A 16,343-nucleotide genomic window follows, 5' to 3' on the forward strand; every position below is an offset into this window, starting at 1 on the left:
CATAGTAACAGCTGTCCATATGCTCTTGGCATTATTGCAAGAGGTTAAAGTACTATGATAAATTGAGTTGAGTCGGCAGTCTTGCAGCCAACCACTTATGCTGGTAGCTTACTCCACCCACTAATGGTCATTGAGAAAAACGAATACATATATTAAAGAAGACCTATCCTGCAGGTGCAAGTTTGAACTTTAAATTTGTGATCATTACTGGGAGGTGCAGTGGGCTGTTTGAAGATAACTTGAAGAGTCAGATAAAGCTTCTTTGATATAGATTAAATTAAAAAGTTCAAGTTGAAGATTGTGTCTTTGTTCCCTCAGCTAGTGCCATTTAAGATCTCGCTCCGTGTCACGCATACTTGCAAATTGGTCACCCGCAGAACAAGTATCTTGCTGCAAGAGACTATACTTGAATACACTCCAGTGCACCAACATATCCAGTGTGCTAGTTAGTATAATTGTTAGTAAAGTTAGTATATTGATTGTTAGTATAACACCATGCGACATAGAGATGCCTCTCTCAACCCATTTTGAGCTCTGGGTTCATAAATTTATGTTGCCAGTGTATTATACAGGTGGTGTACAAATCGCACCTTTGAGCAACAGCTTCCTCAGAGTAATAGAAGCTGATCTCGAAGGCCATGCTTTTTACGACGCACTGCAGGAGTCGGAAGCAGTAATTGCAGGAGCTGGAAATATGTCATGTTGCTGTGTTTTGGGCACCACCCATTCTGTTACCTTATGAACAAAATTCTTGTTTGGATAGGTGATGCCCAAACTGAAAGAGGCTCTTCCAGCAGTGCGTTAGTGCCAACCTTCAAACACGTCTGTCATGCCGCAGACTTGTGCAAAGGAGGCTCCCTTGCTCCAGGAGTAGATGACGTCCATCAAATGTGGCTTGAACGAGTTGACGTAGGTGTCCTCATCTATGCACAGCTTGGCGTCCTTGGTCACCCGTGCTATCCTCCGTGCTATGTCCTGTGGCAAAGCCAACAGCATCCCAAGTTTACAACACGTGAATCATTGAAGTTGGACTGCCCACACATCATGAATGTCTGTACAGAGCTCTGGACTTTACTAGTTACACACACATGCCCTAATCTAAGGAGTTCTGAAGCTTGCCTAGAGGTTCCCAAAATCTGCTCCTTCTGTGGGTAGACAATGCAACAATGCACGCCCTGGAGTGAGACAAGGGCACTGAACTGGAGAAAGCGCCGCACAGTGCTATGAAGTCCCAACAACGCATCGGCATGCTGTCATTAACAGTTCTGAAATCCGTACACAGTGGAGAAAACAACTGCACACCAATATAGCAGCGAAAGAAAATAATGGTGCAGGTGCCAACAGAGAAAACATTTATGCAGTTTTTACATCAATTTAAGTCAATAAGCAAGTGCTGAAACTCAATAGTATAACCTGAACGTTGTGCAATGAAAATGTATTCTACATGTTGAATTTTGTCCAAGGTCGATTTCCATGCTGCCACCATAATGGCTCAACGCAGCCCTGCCCTGTATTGCAAGGCATAGTACAGAAGCACCCTAAGCTAACATGCACACAGAACACACAGTTTGAAATGGTGAAGGGAGTGGCAGCACGGAATGTTCGCTTTCTGACAAGCATGTGCACTCCCCACTGCCGGGGCTCCTGATCGGACCAGCATTCTGACCGTGAGTGCTCGCAGTCATCAAGTGAACTCTGTTCATGTGTATCATAGGGCAGGTGACATATTGTGTGCTTAGTTAGTGAGTGAATGTTTACTGCAATTTTAGTAACAGAACTTTGTGTGATTATTCTAATACTTTATCACTGCCAGTGCTTGCACTTCAACTTAAACCGGGACGTATTTGAACAGCAGTTTTTTCTGTGTGCATCAAGCAAGTCGCAAGGCAATGCAGCACAACACTACACTTGTGCCCTCAATTGCTGCATGTGCAAGGACACCCGCACAGACCTGCATCTGTCGCAGAGGGCCAGACAGCTCTTCGGTGAGGTTGGGCATCTCGTTTGACTTCTCCTGGAAGACGAGGCAGCTCAGCAAGGCTGTCGCTTGGTGCGCGTTGAGCTCGTTGAACATGTTGTTGAAGATCATCTCCGTGACAAGCAGTTCATCAGCACTGCACAGCAATGGAGAAGTTAGAAGAACAAGCTATGAGGCAAAACTAGGGTAATGCATTGGTGCTTTATGGGTGTAGTCAAGTTGCACGAAATATGTCACGCTCAATCGCAGAAGATTATCACAGACGCTAATCCTTTGCAAGCCATAAGATCGACCAAGAGTCAGGCTACTAGTGCACTTCAGGCACTATCAAAGGTCAGCTCTCTAATCTGTGGCCCACGACGAGTACAGTAGCTCACGTGCACAAAAAACAATGAAGCTGGCCTTAACTCAACTTAAGGCACACAACCATCATCATCTGTTTGTTTTATATCCACCACCAGACAAAGTGATCTGCAATGACCCCAATCTTGCACCAGCTGCACCCCATCTTATATCTGCAAACTTCCTAATTTCATCACACCACCTAGTTTTCTGCCATCCTCAACTGCGTGCCCTTTCTTTTGATACCTATTCTTCAACTCTGGTGAACCACCAGTTATCTGTTTTGCACATTACCTGACCTGCCCAACTCCATTTTTCTTTTCTCCATTTCAACTTGAATGGAGAACTGATCCGCCGTGTTGGCGGATCAGTTAGGAAATATAGGTAGTAGAGGCCTCGGTGGACTTGATCCAAAGATATAAACGTCCCACTGCTGCCCAGTGGGTTATAAGTGACGACATCGTGGAAGGCTCTGGGTCAGTGAGAAATACCTAAGGTTCTTTAATGTGCACCTAAATCAAAGTGCATTCTGCCTCCATCGAAATGCAGCTGCACCACCCCAGCATGAAACCTGCAACCTTGCGTCAGGCGGCAGAATGCTACATCCACCAAGTCACTACGGTGGGTGAAGCTCTGATTTATGCCAACTGCTCGGGGTTCTTTACCATGCATGAATACCTCAATTGCGTATTAGCATTCAGTCCCAGCTGTAATGCGACTACCAAGGTCAGGAAGGAGTCGCACCCACGAACTCAACTACGCTGACATGGGATGAGTGCAGTCGGATAAAAGTTGGAAGAGGGGCCTCTGCACAGCACAGGAAGAAACAAGGATCTTGCTTTTGACATTACAGTCATCATGACAAATCAGGGGCCGTGTTATGCAAGGATTTGTTTCCCTTCAATTCTATTTATTACTTATCACCTGCCACAGCTAGTGATACTAACAGCAATTAATGTTTGATGTTGCACCAGGCAACGACAAAAGCCCTCCAAAAATATGCATATCTCAGACACTGTCGGAATCGATTTACGTGAAACTTTCTGTGCTGTTTGCGTTCATTGATGGTATTTGGCGGAGATGCTGACTGCATAAGACAGTTGTGATATGATATTAGATGTTACCTTGCCTCACGGAGGAAGACATTTAGGAGGTAAAACTCCTGTCAGCGCGAGCGAGCAGCGCAGGCGACCAGATAAGGTCACAATTGTATGTGCCGACAGGGGCGTGTGCAGTGGCGGCACCATGCGGTGCGTCGTAGAAGCTGCAGCGAAAAAAAAAAAAAAAATGCAGCGCCCGGGCAGGTGGCTCCGGCGCGCTCTCCGGCCACTTCCTCCGTGCCCTCAATAGAAGTCAGGCGCGCGCGGCTGAACGGGAGCAACACACTCGACCGGTTGCCCTGGCAACCGAAACGGCCGCCAGCATGATAGTGGCTCCGCGGGCTTGTGACCTTTTCTGGTCGCCGCAAACAGCGGAGTTTCCACTCCTAAATGTTTCTTGCTCCGTGCCTTGCCTGCACCATTTGTGTTTTTTCACGTAGTACACAGAAAACAGAGATACGTGTCATTCATTCACTTATTCCTTTACTGGAGAGAGTCCAAATGAGAGATGCTTTTTGACGACACACTTTCTTTCTCCCGTGCCATATTAGGTGAACTGCCATGAGCGCAGAGAGGTAAGGTTAGTGACCCATTTCCTGGCTGCGTCTGTACGGGATCCGGTTGTACCCTTTCCTGCCTCTTCTCTCTCTACCTCCTCCCTGGACTGTCGTTGCTGTTGCGTGTGAGCACGGAGGCAAGTGCAGCAGCTCCTGCAATGCTTTTGCTGGGGGGTCACGCCTAATTATAGCATCTAGGGAGCATTGTTACGTCCCCCAGGGTGTGTCAGAGGGCACTGTGGCCCCGCTCTACCAAAACATCCTTGACCACTCCACGAAACAGACCACTCCACAGACTACACAAGCAAGCAGTTTCGCTCGGTGCACAAGCCCACCTGCTGACTTCACAGGCGACCTTGCCCTTGATCTCCATGACATCAGCAGCCGTGGCGTAACCAAGCCGCCGCAGAACTCGCTTGCGGCACTTGAGTTCTTCCATTTGGAGCAGTGCCTTGGCCTTCTTGAGCTCATTCCTAACCTCCCTTATCTCCTGTGCAACCTGCATGTTTAACAATTAACAGCCTAAGTAAATAAATAAATAAATAAATAAATAAAGCAGAGGAGAAGGAAACAAAACAAAATATGTACTTTGTAACTTCACTGCAAGTGACACTGAGATGCGGTGGAAGTGGTACCTAGCACAGAGTTTCCAACAAAAATTAGTCAACTCGGGAGCTGCAATTGTTCTGCTACCATGACCGCTTAGGAGAGTCCTGGGCTACACGACAAACCCGGTGGTACAGGCACCTCCTGTTGGAGCATCCCAAGCCCAGAGTCGCTCGTTGAAAAGATACGAGCGTCATCTATGCTTTCTCGTGGAACGGATGTCGGACCGGGAGGCCTTTCGCATTCTTGAAGCGGCGCGGCGATCTGCTTTTGCATACAACAGACAGCTGCAGTTTGCAAAAGCCATCCATACTTGCAGTAAGTAAAACCGAGATGCACACCTTATTTTTTCCTCCATGTCATGCAGTACTGCTCTTCAGATTCAATGTCTTGTTTAACAGTACCTCTTGAAACTGTGCCATTCTGCCGACATTGAATATTTTCAACAGCATGGGAAGTGATTGTAGCCCCTAAGTAGAAGTGCACTTGCAAGAGTGTAGTGCAGCATTCGATATACCGAATGTGACGTCAACGGGGGTTCGATACCGGCGCAGCTCTGAGCTGTACTTTTGCATGGGATTACCGGGAGAATGTTTTCGACATAAACAATAGTGCAATATATTCAAGATTGATATATCTTGGATCGGCTGTATTATGCTGCATATTTCTAAATTTCCAAGCACTCAACAGTTTTCTAAGCACAGCAAGACAAGTCTCTTCCCACGTGCACAATTACCGCAAATTGTTGCATTAGAATGCAATACTTTGTAGAAAATAATCAATCTGCAATGTCACAAATACGTTTGAAGTTGCAAGGATAAGTTTAGGCAAATCAATGTACTGCGGCTAATTCTCAATCTGGCTCAACTGCCATATTTACGGCTTCTGTAGACACTGGTGCCGGAGTTCCCTCAACTAATTTTTGTAGAAGAGTCCATGGTATTTAGTATTTGCTGAAGGCTGCCCAACTCAAATTTGTACGACATTTTTGTCACTAAAGTTGCATACTGCTTGGACCAAGCTTCCTGCACCATCGAGAGGTAATTTTATTCATTGCAGTTTCCAGTGGTAGGAAATGGCTAAGAACTCATGCATACAGCAAAAATTTATTTCTTGCAATATTTTGTCTCAAAAACACTTAACTTGCACCAACAGTATACGCACAAATAAACTATACAGAAAAAGATCATGAGACATGTCACAGAATTTATGGCTATCAATTTGTTGTCCCAAAAACATGTTTCATCAGAGGAAGAAACATGTCAGAAAGGGGTCAGAAGAAGAATGCTCGAGCAGATGAAGCATTGCATGCGGTTATGCCAAAATTATGACTGCGTGCATTCCCAATGTACAGGAATACGCGAACTTCAACTGAAGGCAATGAAAAATAAAACTAATTAGTATCTTTGGCTACGCAGGACTATATCTAAGCTACTGGAAATACAACAGCGGCGGTTGAAAAAAACAATAGCATCTCCTCCACACGTACCTTGGAGGCAGCAGAAGATGCATGTGTGACCACGTTAGCAGGCACTCGGAAGTAAACACAGTTGTGAGCCTTAGTGAGCGAAAACACAATTTCAAATGACTGCAAGACTCCACAGAAGATGACAGCACCTCTCAACAACCAGCGCTGTCAAATTCATTGCAAATATCAAACATAAGATTGGTGCTGTACATCAAAAACCATGTGGGACGAATCAGCGGCACCGTATGTGTACGGCAAAAAGCCGTAAAGGGTTAAAGAACTGATCTTGATACAAGAGGAGCCATGAAAAATACATTAGGAATAAATCGTCATTTATCAACAAAACAAATGCCTGCAGCTGCCTGCAGTGTTTCCGTTTGTAATACATACACACAGTATTAACGATGATTTATTTACCTTTGAATGCAACACACAAGCGCAGCAGCAATCCCGGAACAGCAGAGACTGAAGAGTAATGCATTGTTTATGCAGTAATGCAGTGACTTCTTCAGTAAATTTTCTGCTGCCAATTTCACCTGTTTCAGGAACTTGTCGGCACAGACTTGCTCGAAGAAAGTGCCCCTCTAGTGCTCGGACTTCCAAGGGTACGGTTGAACACCAAGTGAAACTTTATTGCAAGCAGAATTTCTTTTTTGCAAAGCTTAACGCATCATTCATAAAATTGCACAAGCCCAAATTTGTCAGCTTTACAGAAACTTGGGGAGAGTTAGCAGGTATGCTCACTACTCAATTCAGTCTCAAAAATCTCCATTCCCGATCCCTGTTAAAGACAGCTTTAAAAACAGCTTTAAAAGAAAGATAGCTCTCTCACCTTCATTTTCTTCTCATACTCTGAATAGATCTTCGGAAGGTCAGGATTCGAATGCAGTGGATGCGCGTACATTCGGTTCTCAAAGGCCTCGATTTTCTGCGAAACGTTAACCAGACACAAAGTTCTCAAACTGCAATCGTTGAAGTGACAAGACAAACATCGGTGACAAGAGGTGAACTAAAGGCATCCTACCTTGACAACTTCTCTCATGTTGATGTCTTTAATGTTGAGGTCCTCAAAGGGGTCAACAAGCGGGATGCCTTTTGGAAATCTCTCTTCAACTTCCTGATAGGAAATGAAAGATAAGAAAAAGAAAAATAAGAAAGTCGAAACAACAAATAGAACCTTGTCAACCCCGCAATGCCAAATGTATAGCTTTTGACATGCTCATTTTGGTACCTCCAAATTTTCATTTAAGCAATGTGGGGACGCTCGACTCTCATGCACCCTCTGTTGTTGTTTTCCCAGCATGGCTCTTGTGTGTCTTGTAATCCAGCTTCTCCGCATAGCTGTACACCAGCAGCGGTTGATGCAATTGCAGAATAGTATTAGAGATGGCACGAGTGTTTCTCTAAGAACACCACCTATCGGCAAGGTTGCTCTGGCGCAAAATGAAGTAGCCTCTTCCTCTTCGGCTTGGGGCCCACAGCATGCCTTGTGGGACAGTCTCGCAAAAGGCTCCATAACGGGGCACCAAAATGGACAAACACAGTCGTTTGCATGTGTCATCATTAGCGTAACTGCACATGCAAACAATTAGGTGTTGGTATCCAGCTTGGGGCGGGCGTAGTCGCTCGATATCCTGGCACGGTGGGTCGGACTTCCTTGATTAGTTAGCGCCCATTGGTATGTTCAATTGGTTGTGATTCAGCTAGCTGGCTAGATTGGTGTATAAAAGCCACTATAAATTCCCTTTTGTTTGTTCCCACTACTGTGTTGATGTTCTTTTATTCAAAGAGCACTTTAAAGGGCAACTCCAGCGATTTTTCGATGTCCAGTAATCTTAACATTTTGAATATATGTTCCCTTTTACACTCTTATTATCTGTGCCAAACTATATGCCTGCAATTATATCATAAGAAGCATCATCAATTCATAATTTCTTTAATTCATTTAGTAAGTACAAGTAATTTCCTTTATGTTGTCCTTGGTGTCAATGTTTGTTGGCTTCTTATGATTAATAAAAATTGGGCATCTTGGTTAACCCCCTTTTTTCTCGTTTATATGCCTGAAAGCCATTTAGTTTTCCTAAAAATGAATTTATGGTTGCATTCCCGACTCGTGACTTTCTACTGGGCACCTTGGGTTTGTGATGTCTGAGACTACACCACCACTGTCGTTGAAATCGTCACTTAAATTGCCACTGTCTAGTTCGGAAACTGCAAAAGTTCCCTGTGTCGTCAGGAGACATCATCAGCTTCGCTTCTTTGGCATTAGCACCATGTCTACTGCTTGTTTGCATTGTGGTAGTGTAGGATCTGACATCATTGACTCATCGTGACACCACACGAAGCAGCTACCCATTTCGGTTTCGATATCTCGTGTATTGGTTATTTAAAATTATTGATGAATTTCTAAGCAAGCTGAACCACCCTGCCGGTGACTGTTAATGTCATTTGAAAATGACAATATCCTAATACGGTTAAAAAAGTGCCCGAGATGCGCTTTAAGACCCTACAGCATGATAAACTAAACACAATACCAGTAGCTTGTATTTTATATAACTGAGTGAGTCTTCAAGTTGTAAATAATTGAGGAAATCAAGGACTAACTAATTAACTTATAATTTGCTATTTACTAAACTACACATTTAATTGATATGATATGAGGAGGTCCCATTTCAGTTTAACTATGGGACCTTTTTCTGTATATACTTATTATGTAATTATCCCCATTTTTGTCATAAATAAAACTGATTCTTATTCTGAATTGTTTATTTTTGTACAAATCTACGCCTCATATATTAAGATATAATTTTCCTTCACTTATAATTTTCATAAATGCATAGTTGTATTTGAGGTTTTCTAGGATTAAAGAAGCTCAACTAGGTGATAAACACTCACGCAAGCTCTAAATGTCAACCCTGGAACTTTAGCGTTCAACTCATGCGACAACAAAGTTGACAGGGCTCATTAAAAAATCGCCTTGTTATGGAACTTTGTAAACATAAAATATACACATAACATGAAACACATGGTTTAGTGATGCAGAAAATGAGTCGGGCAAGTCTTTATGTTGTTGGCATGCACTTGGATCTTATCAAAGGAGTCTAACACATTAAGCAACCGGCTCAATGGGCATTTACTTTGTGGTGTTGTCTTCACCGTGCAGTGAAGCAAAATTATTGTGAACTTTTTTTGATAATTTCGTCACACCTCATTTTTTTCGCATACGACGATGGGAGATGGCTCTGACGATCACGGGTATGCCGGTATATGACGATTCCGTGCTGACAAATTCTGTGAGTTCTCAAAGGGACACTAAAGGCAAATATTAAGTCAAGCTAAAGTGGTAGATCAGTGCTCAAGAATCTCTAAGGGGCCAATATTATCGCGAAAAGACCCTTAATAATCGAGAAACGGAAATAAATGCAGGACATGATTAGAGACTCCCCCGCGACAATTGAGCGCTTGCTCAATGACAAAAGCCCTCCCTACTTAAATTCTTCTACCAGTACTCCGCCCTCACAATAACATCCTTGTATTGTATTATAACATGAACTAAAATGCTACTTGACCAGTTCTGCTTCATATTTAGAAAAAATAACTCATTGAAATTACCCTTGACAACGATGCAGGAGGTCGAAAGGTTTCATTTTCGCTTGACTCTGTGCCACCTACGCTTTCGCGTTTCACTAGTTTCGTCATCGCGTAGCGCTGCGCTGGTTTTTCTGGCTCGTGAAATTCGCGCAGTCTAGAAGTAGCAGAGAATTCAACTTCCATGTGATGTCGCGCGATGCTTGAACGTTCATTGCCGCTTGACCAAAAAGCAGCCGCAGCAGCGAATCCACTGCTCTAAGAGCATCTTGGTTCGGCACCGCCGTCTATTGGGCACCGTTTTACTCACCCATGGCAGCAGAGGGGGTTGAGGCGCATGCAACATCACCACTCCCTCGCTTGGGTGGCAGGAGATTTGAATTTCGAAAAAGGTATTCGGACCCTGCAGATGCAATTTTCTCGTAAACTAAGTCTTTTCTTGGCACGAAATAAGTGTTGCTAGGTTTCTGGAATGGTACAGTGGAACCCCGTTCATACGTTTTTCACCGTACCGGGGAAAAAAAACGTAACAGCCGGGAAAACGCAACAGTGAGGAAAGCTCCGAAAATGAATGAAAAAAAGTGCAGCTTCAATTATAGACAATTTATTTCCACAGAGTGCGCTTAGGACCTAAAAAAAAGTCCAGAATTGTGGCTTGCCGTTTCTTTCGCTCGCTAGAAATCACCACACGTTTCTCAATAGCCTGGAAGGCCGCATTGCTGTCAGCGTCGCTGTGAGGTGCGACGTACCTGCGGAGGAGGTCCAGAGCCGCAACGGCTTTTCGAAAGCTACGATTTGGCAACTCCCCGGCATCATGCGGCTCGTGCATCGCAGTCTGCGACTTCACTCGCGACCGAGATCCCAACGATCTCGGCGATGCTCTGACACTCTGACGTCCCGACAACAACATCCACGGCGACGTAGTCGTCGTACACGGAGGAAGGAAACTAAGGAGAGGCCCTGACGTCACCCTTTGTGAAGCAAAAGTGAAGCCGGAAGTTGGCGTTGCTCATGGCGATGCTCCGCCTTTTGGGCCACCCTCCTCCCTTGTTTACATCTTTCGTGAAACCACGCCGCGCTGCGCGTGGTATCGCGCGCGGAGCGCGCGCGCTCGCGCAACATCCGGCAGAGCACGGTGCAGGTAACACAGCGCAACAAGACACGGTGACTAACGCAAACCCACCCACACAGCGCCTTTGCCACGGCACGAAACCTACCAGAGCAACACGTGTGAGCGCTCAAAACCATAACAACGCCGCCATTGTGGCCCAAAAGGCGTGGCCATACAGCAAAAAAAAAAAATAAAAAGCAGCAAAAAATTAGAACCTACTACGTCATTTCCGCCACACTTTTCTCCTAGCGCGCGGAGGGGGTAGGGCCTCTCCTTAGTTTCCTTCCTCCGTGTCGTCGTATGTGACCGCCATTTTGGCTTTTGGCGAGTTTTGGCCGGGCTTGGCTATGCAGCTGGCTGCAAGAAGCCGCACGCCAATTCGATGGCGGCCTCTCGAACTGGCGTGCGGCTTCTTGCAGCCAGTTCCATAGCCAAGCCCGGCCAAAACTCGTCAAAAGCCAAAATGGCGGTTGGAGCGCGTTGCCTACTTTAGCCCAGGCGGGTTCGGGGGGCTAAGTTGCGACGTATCATGCGGGAACGTTTTCACAGCTACGACGTAACAGCGGGGTTCCTTATACATTGGATCCTATGGAAGCTATGCCGGGACCGGATGAAAACGACGTAGCAGCCGGGAAAACGCAGCAGTGAGGAACGTAACAGCGGGGTTCTACTGTATTTGAACAGTTCACGTCGACTTAGTATTTGCCTTTAGTGTCCCTTTAAAAGGAATGTCTCTAGAACACTGGAAACATGTCTCTCTTGAGCAGCTGCACCAGCGATCTTGGAGGTCATGCTCTGCTAAGCACTGCCACATGCTTAGAGTCGGAGGACCACACAAAGAGAGCGCCACACACCCGCAAACAGCATTATTAAGTGGCACCCACAAAGATCATGGGATGCAGAAAGCACATTCTTCGTGTGCATTTGTCCACTTCTCTGGATGAACGGACTGTCATGTCTGTCCACTTTCTTGTGTCCTTCATCTTTTGCGAAGACACTGTCATGAAATATGAATGCGACTCAGATGCTTAGCACATAGTGTACAGGTGAGGCCACTGCTAGCGGGAACACTGGAGTCATGGTATTGTTCCACGGCGCCTCATTAACTCTTGTGGCGCAGGCACAATAATAAGCCCAGTGAAAAGCCTGGCGAGTTGTCTGCCAAGGCTTCATGAGACACTGTTTGTGGCGCTACGTGGAGCGATGCCACGAGCTCCTGCATTCCTGCTAGCAGTGGCTACACCTGTACACGCAGCTGCACATACCAAGCAAACAACATACCTTGATAGACTTGAGCACTGCGGCTCTGTTGTCGGAAGACTTGAGGTCCTGGTTGTAGAACAGACGAATAGTGCTCATCTTGGTGATGTTGTCAAGAGTCAGGGGAACCACCTAGAAATTGCAGACAGGAAAAAGTGAAGACAGAAAGAAACAAAGAAAAGTCAAATTATGCGGTTTAAATCATGGGCCATGAGAGGTGCCACAGTTTGAGGGCAGCAGATTAATTTTGACTGACTGGTCTTTCTTTTTTCTTTTTAATGTGGACATAAATCTAGGTGATGCTGCATAGCAGGGCTAAGTGTAGGGTAGATAGTCAACTAAAATGAAAACCAGCAAAAGAAATGCATGCACAAGAAACGGGGGGTATACAGGACGAAGGTTTCACCTTAGTTGACCTAAATATATGTACACAAGCGCTCTTGCATTGTGCCTCCATAGGAATGCAGCTCTTATGGTTGGGGATCAAACTTGTGACTTCACAGAAAGCCATACCCATTTAACAATTAGTAGGTCGCTACAGCGTGAGATCTTGTCTTGCATTTACACTCATGTGTAAAAGATAAAATATGCGAGGGAGTTCCTGATCAATCCGTAATAGACTTGACACAACCATCATCACTTATCACAACCACAGCTCTAGTAAGGTCCGCAGCGGCAAAGTGCTTGAACAAGGTATACACCAACCTGCATTTCTCCTTTCTCTCCCGGTTTGGGAGGCGTCAACTTTGACGTGAGTTTCGTCTGGGCACTTTCCTTGGAAACGTTGAGAAGAACATCCACAATCACCACAGGGTCCTTGAGGCCAGATTGTCCCTGGACAGAGGCAAGCAAGAGTGCTGATATATTACAAGCGCTCCTCCATGTCCACCCTTACAACACTTTACTTCTTTCCTTCCTGTTCTTTTTTTTTTTTTTGCTGCTACATAAATGTAATATCACAACAACAAATCTCAGCCTTTGTCAAGCCTTGAAGCATGACTGTGCAAACATAGTTGCCATTGCCTCGAAAGCACAGCAGGAGGGTTGATTGTTGGGCTAGTTGGTTGTCCATATTCGAAGTAGTAACTAAGCGCAAATAAAACCACGGAAACAAGAAAGACGGACAAGGACAAGCGCTTGTCCTTGTCCTGGTTGCACAAGAGTACCCACTTTTTGCATTGGCAACTTTGTTTCGGTGGTGAAAGTTTAACCACCACTGGTGCCTAACTGCTCACCACAAGAAACAGGAAAAAGAGCCAAAGAAAGCTATTTGCTTTAAAAGTTAAATGCTGACTTGTGGAGTGAAACACTGCCCGGCTGCAGAGTGGGCTATGAGAGATACCATAGTTGAAGGCTCCAGATTAATTTTGATCACATGCGGCTCTTTGATGTGTAAACAAAATAGGGCTCACGAGTGCTTCTGCATTCTGCCTCCATTACAATGCAGTCACCATAGCTGGGAATTGAACCTGCAGCCTCGTACTACTCAGCGGAGCACCATAGCCACTGAGCCATTGTGGTTGGCAGTCACAAAAAAAGTGGTTCAAAACTGAGACACATCAGGTAGGTTTTCCTGACTTCAACAGGACAAGCAGTGAGGTGGTAGAGTGAATTAAAGGAAGTTACAATGACTCACTCTTGCGACAACAACTTTCTTCTTTGAGTAGGCGATGACCACACCCCAGCCAAAGTCATCAGTGCCATTGTTTATCTGAAACAACAGCAAAAAAAATGTTAAAGAATGAGGGGAGAAAAAAAAAAACTCCCAAAACCTTTTCTAGTGTGTGTGTGTGTTTGCTATAGTTGCCAGTACACACAATCAGATCTAAACTGACAAAAGTTCTTGTGGCAATGCAATCTGGCTACACAGCAGACGATGTACCAGAGATCGCACCAAAATGCACTGTTCTCATCTGTGCAGCACATTCTGTTGACAATGCTTCAGTAGATACATCCAGTTATTGCAGCATGAAACATGAGCCATGTGTTCATGCTTTACTAGGGAGTTGGGCTTGTTCAGTACATTCAGGCAAATGCAGTGACGTAATGAAAAAAGAAAAAGAAGCAAAAATGCGGGGGTCGAGACACACTCACCTGGACCATGCGCCCAGGCTGCAGGTACGGGACACAGTACTGGGGCTTGGTGAGGAAAGCTTGCAGCTCGCGTGAGAGGGAGGCCAGCTGCTGCCGCACCTTGTAGTACGCGGCCACTTCTGTCTCGTTTGGAATCTTGTACGACTCCAGCTCCGATTGCAGCTTCTGCAGCTCTGTGGGCACGACAGGACCAGCAGAATAATGCTCTATTGTGATGATACGAAAGATACAGAGTTCAACCGTACGAAGCTTACCGGCCCCTCACGTGATTTGGGCATTGCAGACAGACAGACACAAGCACAGTACATACACAGATCACACGGTGACAATTGTACTTGCCAAATATTACACGAATGTATGCTGCAAGAACAACCAAGAATTCGAACAAAAACTCGCATGGCCTTAGAGGAGGCACTCTCGCCGCCGGCTGAGGTGACGTCACAGACGCGGTAGTTCCACGTCACGGGTGTAGCACGTTCATTGCACTAACAGCCAGCAGCGACATGAACTTGAGCGATTCCCATGAAATGCAGAGCATGCAAAAGCACTGGAGGAAATGTATCATGCAGTAAGAAAAAAAAAATAGAGAAAGAAAAAAGGAGGTAAAGGTCACAAAGTAAATGTAGTCACATGGGCCCCCAGCTTCAATGTGGAAAAAGACAGGGGAGGACTGTCACTTCTGAGTAGTCACCAAGGCACGGGGAGAGAGCCTCTGTAGCGAGGAAGGTAGCTCACCTACTGCACCACCACCCTGCCTATATATCACCACTTCACAAAACTTCATTTGCCTCTCTCTCTTCTGCTACTAAACCAATTTCCAAATTCTTGTGCTAGAATGCTCCTCGGACCAACACTTTACAGCACCAACTGTCCAATTAAAATTTCTTATGTAAATACATAAATAACTAAATGGCACATCTTGTGTATTTCAGACCACACTAGTTTGAAATTTACTTTTTGAAACATGGCTCAAGCGTTGCCTATGACTTCGTGGAATGCTCTCTGAGGTCCAAGGTGTGAAAGGCCAGCCGTCACAACTCACTCTGGTAGTAAACCGGGATGGATGCATTGTTCTGGAACTGGAAGAAGGACCGCTCCAGGATGTACTCCGGGTTCACTTCTTCCACTCTCATCAAGTTAAGCACCATGTTGTAGGTCAGGTGGAATGCACTGTTGATGGGGTCGGGCAAGCCCTGTCACGAGAACAAGCACATCAGAAATCTAGGTAGGAAAATAAATGTGCGCTGCAAAGGTTCCCACAGGTGGCTAACAGAAGACTGCGATGACTTTACAGAGATGACGGGCACATTTGAAAGGTGGGCATATTAGACAGCTGTATTAAGCCGACAAAAGGTAGCACAGTGTACCAAGATTGAAGTGTAAATGTGTCAGCTGCAGCTTTATCAGCACACATGCAACAGTACTGGGCATGAAGGAAATTAACAGCTATATTTCTTTTATGGCATAAGGAACACCATTAATTAACACTGACTTGTACCAGACATCTCCAAACGTAGCCCGCATGACCGCAGTCAATGCACCACAATGAGAAAAGACTATGGAAAACCGGAGATCCGGAGGAGCTAAACTTCCTCAAATCCAGCTTATATAATGCGTAAATGAAAGACGCAGTATATGGCTGGTTTAACTACCAGTGCAAAGCCACATCCTATCTTGTGCAGCATGTGCAAGCAGGAAGAAAACGAAAAATCATTTTCTTAGAGCTATGTCTGTCCACGGTATATTTCCTTTATACCATTTCAACAGCACATGCTTGTGTGAAACAACTAACACAGTAACCTGCATATTTATTTTGACAACTTCGAAAAAAAATTATTCAATCTTGCCATACACTCCTCAATGCTGAAGTCCCAAATGAAAGTATCACTTTGACGTCCAGATTTTATAATATGAAATCTGGCACCAGCTTGAAATCTACGGGGTTGCAAACTAAATTCCAGAATTGTTTCATTCATAGAATAATTCATAATGGAAGAGTTTCTCTGAAAAGCAGCCTGCTATGCATGGGACAACTGAAGTGTGGCATTTCTTGGAAGGGGTGATCCGAAAATGGAAGTGGAAGCATTCACGACTATTCTTCATCATGAAGGAGGAAAGTGTATCAGAAAAGTCAGCTTAAAAATAATGATTTGTGTCGTGTTATTATTATTCAACAGGATCGTTAATGCACATGACGAAAGTTATTATTAACATGTGCTGCAAGCCAGTCAACACAAGA

The 16,343-nt window shown here is 45.0% G+C and overlaps 1 protein-coding gene across 1 annotated transcript in view; it reads right to left on the reverse strand.

Moving 5' to 3' along the window:
• Mtr4 (exosome RNA helicase Mtr4) overlaps positions 1 to 16,343 on the reverse strand; it is a 38,711-nt gene that overhangs the window by 1,888 nt on the left and 20,480 nt on the right. Inside the window, exons 15-24 of the mRNA XM_075672308.1 lie at positions 15,147 to 15,297; positions 14,105 to 14,277; positions 13,647 to 13,721; positions 12,716 to 12,844; positions 12,032 to 12,142; positions 7,076 to 7,168; positions 6,884 to 6,979; positions 4,313 to 4,476; positions 1,952 to 2,114; positions 813 to 975 (exon numbers count right to left, since the gene is read on the reverse strand). Of these exons, the coding sequence (XP_075528423.1) occupies positions 813 to 975; positions 1,952 to 2,114; positions 4,313 to 4,476; positions 6,884 to 6,979; positions 7,076 to 7,168; positions 12,032 to 12,142; positions 12,716 to 12,844; positions 13,647 to 13,721; positions 14,105 to 14,277; positions 15,147 to 15,297 (1,318 nt within the window). The remainder of the gene's footprint in view (positions 1 to 812; positions 976 to 1,951; positions 2,115 to 4,312; positions 4,477 to 6,883; positions 6,980 to 7,075; positions 7,169 to 12,031; positions 12,143 to 12,715; positions 12,845 to 13,646; positions 13,722 to 14,104; positions 14,278 to 15,146; positions 15,298 to 16,343) is intronic.

The sequence above is a fragment of the Dermacentor variabilis genome, chromosome 10 (genome assembly GCF_050947875.1).
Source record: "Dermacentor variabilis isolate Ectoservices chromosome 10, ASM5094787v1, whole genome shotgun sequence".
Taxonomy (NCBI): Eukaryota; Metazoa; Arthropoda; class Arachnida; order Ixodida; family Ixodidae; genus Dermacentor; species Dermacentor variabilis.